This window comes from Cyprinodon tularosa, unplaced genomic scaffold, assembly GCF_016077235.1.
Source record: "Cyprinodon tularosa strain WSP-4 unplaced genomic scaffold, ASM1607723v1 ctg40, whole genome shotgun sequence".
NCBI classification, from domain to species: domain Eukaryota; kingdom Metazoa; phylum Chordata; class Actinopteri; order Cyprinodontiformes; family Cyprinodontidae; genus Cyprinodon; species Cyprinodon tularosa.
The window spans coordinates 3,287,731-3,301,453 of record NW_024039119.1 but is presented as its reverse complement, the minus strand read 5'-3'; the positions used below and the strand labels follow the sequence as shown (position 1 = coordinate 3,301,453).

At 36.4% G+C, this 13,723-nt stretch overlaps 1 protein-coding gene across 1 annotated transcript; it reads right to left on the bottom strand.

Moving 5' to 3' along the window:
* Positions 1-4,596: 4,596 nt before the first annotated feature.
* On the bottom strand, positions 4,597-12,255 carry LOC119791793 (EEF1A lysine methyltransferase 3-like). Its single transcript, XM_038298103.1, has 3 exons — positions 12,015-12,255; positions 11,820-11,931; positions 4,597-5,470 (listed from the first exon to the last, which is right to left on the bottom strand). The coding sequence occupies exons 1-3, from the start codon at positions 12,174-12,176 to the stop codon at positions 5,073-5,075; spliced, it is 672 nt and encodes a 223-aa protein (XP_038154031.1). The 5' UTR covers positions 12,177-12,255; the 3' UTR covers positions 4,597-5,072.
* Between the last annotated feature and the right edge of the window lie 1,468 nt (positions 12,256-13,723).

The following is a 13,723-nucleotide window of genomic DNA, read 5'->3' as shown; positions in this document are numbered from 1 at the left end:
GACAATGAAATAGTTTTTTTTTTGTTATTTTTAATGTAAATTGTGTTGTTCTATTGGCAAAGTGTCTTACTTTCATCCTCAATTTAAGAAAAAATGCACTTATTTCAAGAAAAGAAATACCTATTCAGATTTTTATTTTTTGCAGTGAACAAGACCTTCATGTATCGGAATCCACTTCTTTAAACCTGTTTTCCTTTTTATGATTTATGTGTTTCTTATCAACCACATCATCAACAGTTGCTACAGTCCTGGGGCCTGTTTCAATAAGGAAGTTCAACCAACTCTGAGTTAAAACTTGAACTCTGAGTTGACTTATCCTGAGATTGGAAACTCTGTGTTTTGGGTTTCAGAACAGCTGAAATGAGTTAGTTCAATCAACTCTAAATTGACTGACTCTGAGTTAAGCGCGTGCACCACAACTATAAAAAGCCATTATCAATGGAGCACAGATATTACGAGTCACCATGGCAACAGCGTCAGACAAAAAAAGGTGTGCATATTTCTCACCAGCAGAACTGGATGTGCTTATGCAAGCATATGCAGAATTTAAACATGTATTTAAAAAAAAAAAGCAACACGGTTGCAGCGGCGAAGGAGAGAGAGTTAGCTTGGGTGAAAATAGCTGCTCGAGTCAATGTGTAAGTTTACATTTTAATTACTTTTATACAGTGTTGGGTGTAATGAATTAAGTTACTCAAGTCATATAAATACTGTAATTAAATTAAAGACTACAAAACAATAGTGGATTTAATATCAAATTTTAAAAGGTATATTTCGATTTGAACTTTCTCCCTCTAGTTACACACTTTGGTCAATTTAAGATTAATTCATGCAATTGAATATTGTTTATTTGAAAGCATTAGAAGTGCAGTTTCTTGTCTCTCCTTGTATTGTTCAAGTGGTTGAGGTTGATTTGGGATTTAGAAAGTAATTAATAAGTAAGTAAAACAAATTAGTAAGTAGACCAATACTTTCTAGAGACAGTAATTACTACATTAATCTAATTAGACTTGTTGAAGATAAAATTTGTAGTTAGTAATTAAGAACTATTTTAGAGTAACTTACCCAACTGTTATAATATCAGAGGTGAAACTGGAAGAACAGTATTTTATTAAACCTAATTTAGTTTTCATGGATAGGTGCAATCCTGCAGGCATCAAAAGAACATGGCAGCAGCTGAAAATGAAATATAAAAACATACTTCAAGCAGGTAAGCATTGAGCACTTCATGGGAGTAGAGTAGCTACCTGGCTTTACAAACAGGATCATCCATAAAAGGACATGCCATTTCATTCCCTTTGATGCGCTCTACGTGACTGAAATGTGTGCAATGAATACTGTATGTCCCCAAAGAATCAATGAGGTGTTTAAACACCACTTCCTCTTTAAAAAAGGGGAGGAGACCAAAATAAACTCTGGATTTTCTGAAGAAAACCTGCTCCCGACCAGGTTAGGTTCACAGAGTAAATTGCCATGGTAACTGACTCTGAGTATAAGTTACCTCTCTTTCAGAAACGGGCTTGACTTACTCTGCTTTCTCAGGTTTAACTTACCTCCCTTTCTGAAACAGAAAACCCAGAGTTTCCCTCATTTCAGCGTTAACAAACTCAGAGTTTTCACTTAACCTCCTTTCTGAAACAGGCCCCTGATGTCGAACAGAAGCGTAGACAATAACAAGTGGATAGTGTGTTTAATGACAGCGGTGGGAGGTTGAACGTGCAGATAGAGATCTGTTGTTTTGTCCTGTGCATGGTAGCAGAGGGGAGTGACGGGCTGCAGTCGGGTCATCTCCCTTTCTTTGAAACTCTCCAGCGTAACAAACAGGCTTTCCTTTCCTGAACAGAAAAGCTGCACATCAGCAGAGTGGAGCACAGAGGGGAGAAAATTCTGCTGGACAGAACAGTTTGGGAAGAGATCAACATCCATTAGAAGTTTTAAGAATTAAAAAGATGATGCCAACTGAAATGACCTATTGTTGTAGGTATAAACAGTTTAAGACATTACAATAAAATATAAAAAGTATTACCAAACAAATGTCTGAAAGAGGCCTCTTTGGATCACCACACTGGAAAAAAAATGAAATCTAGATAAGTCATTTTTTCTTAAAGGAATAGTACACCCAAAACATGATTAGCGTTCATTTTCTACTCACCCCCATGCTGAACAACACTCTGGAGTACTTTTTTGATATCTCAAATGCATCTGGAGATCTGGGAGGCTTCTTGCTGTCTGCTGACATTCAAATAATGGAGGTCTATGGCGCCCGAGGCAGAAAGGTCCATAAAAGTCCACAAGAAACGTGTCAATATTCCTCCATACTGCTCGTCCAATGTATTCCAAGTGTCCTGAGTGGGTAGTATCCAGAATTTACTCGAAACAAAGTCCTTTAGAATGTTTTTAGAGCATAAACAGTAGTGTATAGGATTTCCTGAAAGCGCGCGCATGCGCGTTCATGACGCTACGGAAGCCGGCAGACCAAACCAGATGAAAGTGCGCATTCAGCGTCTGCTCTGCCGATAATGCAAGCGTAGAAGAAATGTGCTGTTTACCTGTGCAAAGAAAGAAACAACGAAAGAAAAATGTCTGAGGACTTCAGTGTTGAGGAAGAGCATGAGTTCTTTGCCGAGCTGAATGCGCACTTTCGTCTGGTTTGGTCTGCCGCGGTTTCCGTAGACTCGTGAACGCGCTTTTAGGAAATCCTATTACTTACTGTTTAGGTAAAATAGACTTTTTACCAATGGAGCAAGACAACTTCCACTTTAAATAAGAAAACACAATTGCATTGTCTTTTTTCAAATGCATATTATCTAAGTGTCTTATTTTAAGAGTAGAAATAGTCATTCCATTGGCAAACTATCTAATTTACCTACTCAAATTGAGGGTAAAAAAACTTAATTTAGGAAAATGCTGATGATGATTCTCAGTCATCCAGATCGGAGTAAGATTACAATTTCTGTCTAAATCTGTTGTCATGTCTCATAGTAATTTAATACATATACATTATGAGGTTCTATTTCCATAAAACAATCTTCTTAGAGAACATGGCTGTAGCGGCTAAAACCCTATCATTTAGGCTACTGGTGGTTATTCCTGGTTTTACATGCGCTCAATTAAGATTATCATGCCGATCTTTACTTTGACTTATAATAAAGTAATTTATTAACAGAACAATGTCTGTAGTTTTAGTAATTGCATTTACATGAACGCATAAATTTGACATTAATCTAAGGCAAACACAATAGAAAACTGATGCCTCCTCTCATAAACAGCACCTAAACAGAATCATGGTTGACCTTAAATGACCCCATCCCCCATCAGACAATCAGAACACAAAATGACATACGCCCCCTAGTGACGATAAACACAGGAAAGGAAAAATGTCTCCTACTATGGCATCATGAAATGTGGAGCTTCATAAACAATGGCCAAGTCTTAAAACTGAAGGATTAACAGAAAATTGTAAACCCTCTCCTTAGAGCAGGGGTCTTTCAATCAGACCCCCAGCCAGGCCTAAATATTAATATCAGAGGGAGGTAGAGCGGCTGATGACAGATTTAACCTGGATATATCCTTCAAACGAAGCGGAGCCAGAGTTTCCCTCAGGAGAATGAAGGACAGAATGGGGAGCTCAATCATGATCATGTTAGAAGATGCATGGAAGAGAATCTTCTTCTGCTCCTGCATCGATGTGCGGCATGGCAGCAGACAAGAACGTGCTGCAGAGGGTGATACAGGCTGCACGGAGGAGTGTGGGATGCAGTTTATGCACAATCATGAACATCTTTACTTCCAGGTGCAGGAAACAGGCGTCCTGTACAAAGAAGGTCTCTAAATCAACTGCATGTCCTCCATCCCTAAGGCTGAGGAGCATTCAGAGCAGAGCGTCCTCACTGAGGAACAGCTGGGAGGAGGACCAATGTAGACATTACTGCTATTCCTCCCCTGGACAAGCATCCAGAGTAAGAAACCAATTTAAAAAATGGCACATTTTATACATCTTTGGATCAAAGGAAAGTTATAAGTAGCTTTCAAATGCAAAAACAGGAAATGGGAGCTGGACAAAAAAAAAAAAAGAATTAGTATGCATGCAAGTGACTGAAAAAGGCTTAAAAAATGAAAATAAGGAGCTGCAGGGTTCTTGTTGGCTTAATGGAGAGAATCCAGAGTCTGGAAATGCCCTGGAAAAGGTCCCATGTCATGAAGGACAGGAATCTGTTTTCTCACAACTTATGGCCTTCAAATTACTATTTTCTTTTTCAAATTTTAAGTTTTCCAAAGATTTTTACAGGTTCTATATCTTTAAATTCTATTTGTTCAGTTGCTTTTTTCCTTTGACATTATGTTGTTGTTAAACTTTGTACAAACCAATAGAAATGTCTTCGCTCCTCAGAGGAAAGCAGAGCAAAGAACATGTTATCTGGAAAAGTCAAATTTAAAAGAATGACAGTCGTACGATAAAATCTGAAAAAAGGAGGATTTAAAAAAAAAAAAGAAAATTTTACTTTTTTTTTTTTAGGAAAAATTTAAATATAAAGGGGGGGAAAAAATGAAATTATTAAATAAATAAAATCTGACAAAAAAAAAGTCCACAAAACCTTTTTTTAAATTGAGAAGTTTTTCAAATTTTATTTTCTGGATTCCATTTACAAAAAGCCTTCTTTGCCTCAAACAATAATGAAACAAACGTCACACACAATGTTAAGGAACTAAGAAAAGCTTATTTTCTGTATGGTTGAGGCTTATTTGCAGTAACAAGCAAATAAGTCAACGTTTGCTGCAACAGCATCGGCCAAAACATGCCTTCAGCCGTGCTTTATTCGCTCTCTTTTTTATCTTTAAACTGTGACAGAAAAAGCAACATGGCTATAAACCTCAGCAGCACAAATCAGGGATCAGTTGGACTCATGTCCAAATTATTAGTATCAGTTTTAAAAACAAATAATGGTTGATTTATTTTTTGTAAACATTCCCTCCTTTAAATACTCAGCAGATGATGTATAAATATATTTTCATTCTTTTCCTATAAACCGACCCTTTGATTCATGCAGTCAGTCAGAAAGCTGCCGCTCCCTTTAGTGCTCTGCTCTCTTAGCCGCCCTGTAGATGTTGTTATTTTGCTTCTCGTCGCGGTGCACCAGCTCCACAGTCAACCTGGCCGGCAGATGCTCCTCAAAGAAACTCTGAGTCCCGTGCTCTCTGCGCATTTTGGAGGACAGATACGCCACGGCTCCATTCTGGCATAAATGCGCCAGCGTCTCCACCAGCAGCGGGTAGGTCTCTGGGAGGTAGATGATGTCAGCGCAGAGCACCAGATCCCAGTCAGGGAGGAAGGAGAGGTGGTCCTCCCCCCAGCACAGAGGGAGAACGGCGGGAGGCGTAGAGGGCCAGCCGTCGGCGGGGACGTTGGCAGAGACATTTTCCTGAAGCTGTGGCAGAACCAGAGGCAGGTCTGTAAGGGTCACCTCTGCACCTAAAAGACAAAACCACCTCATTTAATGGATCTAAAAATAAAAGCAGTAGATCCTGTCAGGGGCGGATTTAGGTAATTTGGGGCCCTAGGCAAAGACAGGCAGGGGGCCCTCTGAATAGAGAAGTCAACACATAAAACAGACCCATTATACAGATAGAGAAATGTATTAGAATAGACATCCGTTATTTGTTCTATGTTTTGTCCCTCTCTTCTTCACCCTTTTCTTGTTTTCCTCTCTTGTTTTGTACTCAGCTGACTTTTCATGCTGTCTCAAAAGGAATAAAACATCAAAAGGAGCCGATTGCTCCTTCCTGTGTTTCCAAAAACGCGACGGCAAAAGTAAATAACCCAGTCCTTCTTTTCACTGTAGACAAGCCATGATCTGCTTATCTGTTCTCCATTTTTCATTTGGATGAAATAATAGCTGCATGAATCATGACAGCAGACAAGATAGAGGAGAGCAGGAGGCGGGGTTACCAATCTACTCGCTCTGGAGAGCAGAGTTTGGTGCTTACATATGTTTTTGCCAAAGTCTCCAGTAGCATGAAAAAAGTCACTAGATTTGGCGCTTTGTAGAAATCAAAGTGCTAGAGGGGTCTGAAAAGTCGCTAAATATAGCGACATAAGTGCTAAGTTGGCAACACTGCTCTTCCCTCCGTTTGTTTTCAAATGGTTTGCTGCTGTCTGTTTGGACCTTTCTGAACATGTGCAGCAAATGGACTGATCCAATATGGTGGACACTGAAGGGGGGGGCTGAGACACACTTATTATAAGCGTTCTGATGGCATTTTAGCAAAAGGATTTTTATCAAAAACATAATTATTGTGCACAAATAAGGAATAGTTGTATTAACCATACATGTACACTCAGTTCTACGGTGCCCCCAGGAACTTGGGGCCCTAGGCAACTGCCTAGTATTGCCTAATGATAATGATTATCTGAAAACCAACCACAGATTGCAATCAGACATTGGAAATATTGCATCGGAAAAGCAGTGATGGGGGATAAAAAAATCTAATTCTCATCACATGAATAAAAAAAGCAAAGCAATAGGTTCAGGAATTACAGGCAACAGTTAAAGCATTAGGACCCTCCCTGGAAGAAGAAGCAATGAGTGAAATTCATGAAGCAAAAGTAGAATGAAATAAAATCCTTGACAAAAAAAAAAAAGCAATTCAATTCAAAAAGGCAGGAATAGCGTTGAGTTCCAGGCTTTATACAGTAGCCCAACAAAGCCTTTAGAAAACGTGCAAATTGAAATGGATGAACGGGTCCACCTCCTTGGAATGGGGGTCGTTTGGCTTCTTTTGTTAGCCTGCAATCCCTCATACCTGTCTATGTCTCTGTAGGGGGGTTTGTTAAAGGGATCTGCTGGCCTGGTTTAATAGTGGAGGTTTTCTGTTCCCCTGTAAAGGTGTTGCGATGATAGCAGATGGTCATCATCATGTATGTTCAAAATGCTTATGTGCTCAAAACATTGTGACTTAGTCTGATACGTTGAATATAAGCAGCTCACAATGAAATAAATAACTGAACTGATTAGGTTACTATTTTTTAAGGAATCGGTCAGTTTGTCTTTTGATATGCCTTAAATATACATAATAAACACTGAGTAATAAGCTTTGAAGTTTTAACAGATCTAATAATATATCTATAAAGTATTTATTGCCTATTTTAGGGAAGCCTTAGCCTGGGTGCCAGTCCGAACTTAGTCCCGCCCACAAGGTTTGAGTTCGGGGAAGTTCGGTCTGGCTCTGCTCCATAGTAGCGCGAGTATTAAAGCCCACTGTCAGGCGATCCAATCAAATTGTCAGGGCGGGCTTTATACGATGATGGACAGATGATCAAGAGTAACGTTATCAACCACGTGACCAAAGCGCGCTTGGGTGACAACAACAATGGCTGCCGCTGGAGAGTTTGGGTGAGTAGATTCTGCTATTAGGTCTGCTCTAGAAGATATCGACAGCAAATTAATTTTAAAAGAGGAACAGAGAAACGCGATCAAGTCTCATCTTCTTATTCTAGGCGTGCAACTGCACGCTTTGATTTTTGTGGACAACAACTATACCTCGCTTAACAAACGTCACGCACTCCGTTGCTCTTATTGGTTGTAGATCTATCCAATTGAGTGCAGAGGCATTTATTTTCCTGGTTCGTTCAAAACACGCCCCATAATCACAGCTCTATGGAGCAGTATCAGACTCATATTCTGACTAGAATTGAGTCGGACTACGTCAGGCTAGGGAAGCCTTGCTGTAAAGGGGTACTGGTAAACTTCTAGTCTCTGCTGCCACCTTCTGGGCAATCAACGCAAGTTCTAAAAAGTTTCCCATTATTAAAATAAAAATAGAACCAAAAAAAATAGGAGTCACCTTTAAATTGTTTATCAGCTTTAAATCCAAATATTTAGTGTAGATCTCTGCAAAATCTAAACCAAACACATCTTTGTTTGTTTTTTGACCAAAAAGTCAAAAGACAATCTGTTTACAAAAGGGTTAAACGCTCACTCTGACTCTTTTTTTATGTCTCAAAAGACATACATACACACACACACACACACACATACATATATTCAGGGGTTGACGTTTAGGATTTTTACCACTTGCCCAAAGGGCAAGTGACTTTCACATTTCATTTGCCCAGAAACCATTTTTACTTGCCCAGTATAATGTTTGATAAATAAAGTTCCTAATATTCATTTTTGTATATATATATCAATGAAACATGTTTGTTTTTTAAGTGTTTTTTGTAAGTCAGTATTTTTTAAGTTTCCAGGTTCCTGGTGTGTATATGCATGCCTCAGATAATGAACTCAAGCCTACATTACCGTGTTAACATGCCTTTCAATCCTTCCTGCACATTCTTTTCAAACTAAACTTTGCTTTAAACTGTTGTGTGCTTGGGAAAAATACAAATTGTAATGTTAAAAATCTAAAAAAAACTTGACAGGTTAAAAACTCAAGATAAATCACAAGATAGAAGTCAATGTCACAAATGAATAACTTATTTTAGAGTCACAGTATGTTTATACAAGATAATACTATTAATATAATGTGACTTTTCTAGAGAATCATTATACATAGTTATTTTATACAGGTAATGTCGGTGATTTTAAAGTAATTTTGAGTGATAAATATACTTTTTTGCGATCAATGCACCCGCCCGGCGGGCAAATGCAATGAAATTTGTACTGGTCAGGAACTATACTTAAGTTATTGCAGCAGATGCATAAAAATATAAAGTTTATTTGGTAGGATTGTGGTAATGGGGGTGGGGGGCGTTTATAAGGATGCCAGGAAAAATTAATGAATGGATGGATGGATGAATGCATGAATGAATGATTGGCGAAAAAGTAATTGCATGCACACATGACTGAATAAAATAAGTCATGAATAAAAGCATTTATTGGAGAATGAATCATGAATGCATGCATGAAACAAATGCACACTTTACGGTAAATAAAAAAATGGATGCATGCATGTTTCAAAAAAGATATATATATACATGCATGAATATATACGGAAGAGGATTAGGGCCACTGAAAAAAAAAAAAGTTAGGGTTAGGGTTAACTGATTTTTTAAAAGAATTTTCAGTTTAGTATGGGAAAAAAGTCAGAATTCTGACTTTTTTCTCAGAATTCTGACTTTTTTCTCAGAATTCTGACTTTTTTCTCAGAGTTCTGACTTTAATCTCAGAATTCTGACTTTTTTCTCAGAATTCTGACTTTAATCTCAGAATTCTGACTTTTTTTCTCAGAATTCTGACTTTAAACTCAGAATTCTGACTTTTTTCTCAGAATTCTGACTTTAATCTCAGAAATCTGACTTTAATCTCAGAATTCTGACTTTTTTCTCAGAATTCTGACTTTAATCTCAGAATTCTGACTTTTTTTCTCAGAATTCTGACTTTAAACTCAGAATTCTGACTTTTTTCTCAGAATTCTGACTTTAAAGTCTTTAAATTCTGACTTTAAAGAATTCTGACTTTAAAGTCAGAATTCAGACTTTTTTCTCAGAATTGTGACTTTAATCTCAGAATTCTGACTTTTTTCTCAGAATTCTGACTTTTTTCTCAGAATTCTGACTTTAAACTCAGAATTCTGACTTTAAACTCAGAATTCTGACTTTTTTCTCAGAATTCTGACTTTTTTCTCAGAATTCAGACTTTTTTCTCAGAATTCTGACTTTAATCTCAGAATTCTGACTTTTTTCTCAGAATTCTGACTTTAAACTCAGAATTCTGACTTTAAACTCAGAATTCTGACTTTTTTCTCAGAATTCTGACTTTTTTCTCAGAATTCTGACTTTAAACTCAGAATTCTGACTTTAAACTCAGAATTCTGACTTTAAACTCAGAATTCTGACTTTAATCTCAGAATTCAGACTTTTTTCTCAGAATTCTGACTTTAAACTCAGAATTCAGACTTTTTTCTCAGAATTCTGACTTTAAAGTCTTTAAATTCTGACTTTAAAGAATTCTGACTTTAAAGTCAGAATTCAGACTTTTTTCTCAGAATTCTGACTTTAATCTCAGAATTCTGACTTTTTTCTCAGAATTCTGACTTTAAACTCAGAATTCAGACTTTTTTCTCAGAATTCTGACTAAAGTCTTTAAATTCTGACTTTAAAGAATTCTGACTTTAAAGTCAGAATTCAGACTTTTTTCTCAGAATTCTGACTTTAATCTCAGAATTCTGACTTTTTTCTCAGAATTCTGACTTTAAAGTCTTTAAATTCTGACTTTAAAGAATTCTGACTTTAAAGTCAGAATTCAGACTTTTTTCTCAGAATTGTGACTTTAATCTCAGAATTCTGACTTTTTTCTCAGAATTCTGACTTTTTTCTCAGAATTCTGACTTTAATCTCGGAATTCTGACTTTAAACTCAAGATTCTGACTTTTTTCTCAGAATTCTGACTTTAAACTCAAGATTCTGACTTTTTTCTCAGAATTCTGACTTTAAACTCAAGATTCTGACTTTTTTCTCAGAATTCTGACTTTTTTCTCAGCATTCTGACTTTAATCTCAGAATTCAGACTTTTTTCTCAGAATTCTGACTTTAAACTCAGAATTCTGACTTTTTTCTCAGAATTCTGACTTTAATCTCAGAATTCAGACTTTTTTCTCAGAATTCTGACTTTTTTGTTGTCAGGATTCTGAGAAAAAAGTCTGAATTCTGAGTTTAAAGTCAGAATTCTGACTTTTTTCTCAGAATTCTGACATTAAAGTCAGAATTCAGACTTTTTTCTCAGAATTCTGACTTTAATCTCAGAATTCTGACTTTTTTCTCAGAATTCTGACTTTAAACTCAGAATTCAGACTTTTTTCTCAGAATTCTGACTAAAGTCTTTAAATTCTGACTTTAAAGAATTCTGACTTTAAAGTCAGAATTCAGACTTTTTTCTCAGAATTCTGACTTTAATCTCAGAATTCTGACTTTTTTCTCAGAATTCTGACTTTAAAGTCTTTAAATTCTGACTTTAAAGAATTCTGACTTTAAAGTCAGAATTCAGACTTTTTTCTCAGAATTGTGACTTTAATCTCAGAATTCTGACTTTTTTCTCAGAAATCTGACTTTTTTCTCAGAATTCTGACTTTTTTCTCAGAATTCTGACTTTTTTCTCAGAATTCTGACTTTAAACTCAGAATTCTGACTTTAAACTCAGAATTCTGACTTTTTTCTCAGAATTCTGACTTTAAACTCAGAATTCTGACTTTTTTCTCAGAATTCTGACTTTAAACTCAGAATTCTGACTTCAAACTCAAAATTCTGACTTTTTTCTCAGAATTCTGACTTTAATCTCAGAATTCAGACTTTTTTCTCAGAATCCTGACAACAAAAAAGTCAGAATTCTGAGAAAAAAGTCTGAATTCTGAGTTTAAAGTCAGAATTCTGACTTTTTTCTCAGAATTCTGACATTAAAGTCAGAATTCTGACTTTTTTTCTCAGAATTCTGACATTAAAGTCAGAATTCTGACATTAAAGTCAGAATTCTGACTTTTTTGTTGTCAGGATTCTGAGAAAAAAGTCTGAATTCTGAGTTTAAAGTCAGAATTCTGACTTTAATGTCAGAATTCTGACATTAAAGTCAGAATTCTGACTTTTTTCTCAGAATTCTGACATTAAAGTCAGAATTCTGACATTAAAGTCAGAATTCTGACTTTTTTCTCAGAATTCTGACATTAAAGTCAGAATTCTGACATTAAAGTCAGAATTCTGACTTTTTTCCCATACTATATTGAAATAAAATAAAAAAAATCAGTTAACTTTTTTTTTTTTTCCAGTGGCCCTAATCCTCTTCCGTAAATATATAATGTATGCATTAATGAATGAATGAAGTCCAGCCTACCGAGGCGAGCAGCCAGAATACCGACCAGCCCATTCCCTGCTCCCAGCTCGATTATTCGCCTTCCTCTCAGCTCCACTGAATAATCCTCAAAGTAACGGCACAGATGCAGCGCCTGAGACCAGAAACGGGAGATAATCACTCAACTTGTTCAAGGACCAAATCAGAAAAGCTGTGATAAGCAGCAGGCGCGCTCACAGCTTCCCAAACCGCAGCGGCCACGCCGAGGTTGGCCCCGAAGAGCTGCTTAATGCGGAGCTGCTGCCCCATCAGCCTGAACACTGACTCCTGGGAAAATGTCTCAGAGGACAGGCAGTCATCGTCCACAGGGAACGGGTCTTCATCCTCAGCAAAAATCATCGCTTATTTTTAGTAAACTACAATTTGAAAGATTAAAAAGCTGCCACTTCTACCGCAGGGAGTCTTTCAACTTCCGGGTCATGTTAGCTAGCGCACTAAAACCCAACGATTTCACTAATTCACTGTCGATATTGTCATCTATACTTGATATAAATGTTAATTTTATATACATTACTTTTGCAAAAAGAAACAAAAAACAGTTTACAAAAAAAGAAAAAGTTCGGTATGTGAAAGCTGACAGCTTTTATTTTGAAAGAAATATTAAATCCCCTTTTATTTCCGGGTAAGAAAAGTTGATTGATTTATACGCAAACTATTTATTAATTTTCCTTTTCTTCTTCCTCTCCTCTTCAATAAAAGATTAAAATCCAGGCCAAATTGTATTGCTTTTTAATAGGAGCTGAGCCTGTTTATTTCATCAATGAAACATAAAAAAACTGCTTTTTTTAAGCTCTTCAAACTGCAGAGGACTTTTAATGAACTAAACCTCTAATTCAACATTACTATTATTTTATCATTATTCTGTCCTTTATTATATTATTTATCCATTTACATTGTATAATAATTAAGTTTATCTTGATATGCCCACTCACCTAATTGTAATTCAAGTAGTTCATGGCTGCTATTCAAAAGAAAATGTCTTAAAAATACAAATCATGAGTAATAACCAGCATAAATAAACATTTAAAGCTCTAATTTTGGAATAATTTCAAGCTTAAGCTGTTTAAATCTTCCAATTAAAAGCATTGGAATTTTCCCAATAGGAAATATAAGGAATGTCCTCTAATTAAACGCACAAACTTCAGGGAGAGGTTTCCTAAAAGTTGCAGCACAGACAAGACAATTTAAAAGAGGAAAAAGAAACCGACTGATAAGACCAGAGCTTGTGACTAAAGAGGAAAGAGGAGGTTGGAATTGTATACGTCACATATTTGACACATATGTCAATTATCACATTTTTTTTATAATGAAAAATATCTAAAAATGACAATCTGACTTAGATTTGGAATTGGTGGGTCACATGACCTGGAAGCTATTGAAGAAATATAAATTTTGTCTATAATAAAACATATTTAAAAATGAATCTGTTCCCCCTTGCAACTTTTCAAAACAAATGTCTATCACCTCTAAAGTTTCATGAGTGATATGTCATCATAAAATATGTTTATAAGCCTATAATGAAAAGCTGGGACTCTTTGTCTCTGATTTGGACAGGAGGGGACAAATTAAAGCAGAGACAGACAGCCCTATAAAATCTACAGCAAACTCTGTGGTTGATGAAGTTCAAGCCTAGTGTCTAATCCTAATCTTAAGAATGTTTATATTCCATCGGCGTCGCCAGACCCCATTTACTGGGGCACGTGCCCCAGTATAAATGAGCTGTGCCCCAGTATAAATCTCATGAATATTTGCAACAGTGGTACATTTTTTTAATGCATCAATTTAGATAATTCCAATGGAAGGAGACGTATATTTCTACTCAAATGCGCAGCAAGTGTGTTGTTAACTCCAAATTGAGGATGTATTAGCGCCCCCACGTCAGCGCA

What these genes read in the sequence shown, in the direction of transcription:
- LOC119791793 (XM_038298103.1), bottom strand. Translation starts at nt 12,176, where the DNA reads ATGATTTTTGCTGAGGATGAAGACCCGTTCCCTGTGGACGATGACTGC. An exon ending in CCGCTGCGGTTTGGGAAGCT is followed by an intron (nt 11,932 to 12,014) that starts GTGAGCGCGCCT and finishes TTCTGGTCTCAG; the next exon opens with GCGCTGCATCTGTGCCGTTA. An exon ending in TATTCTGGCTGCTCGCCTCG is followed by an intron (nt 5,471 to 11,819) that starts GTAGGCTGGACT and finishes TTTGTCTTTTAG; the next exon opens with GTGCAGAGGTGACCCTTACA.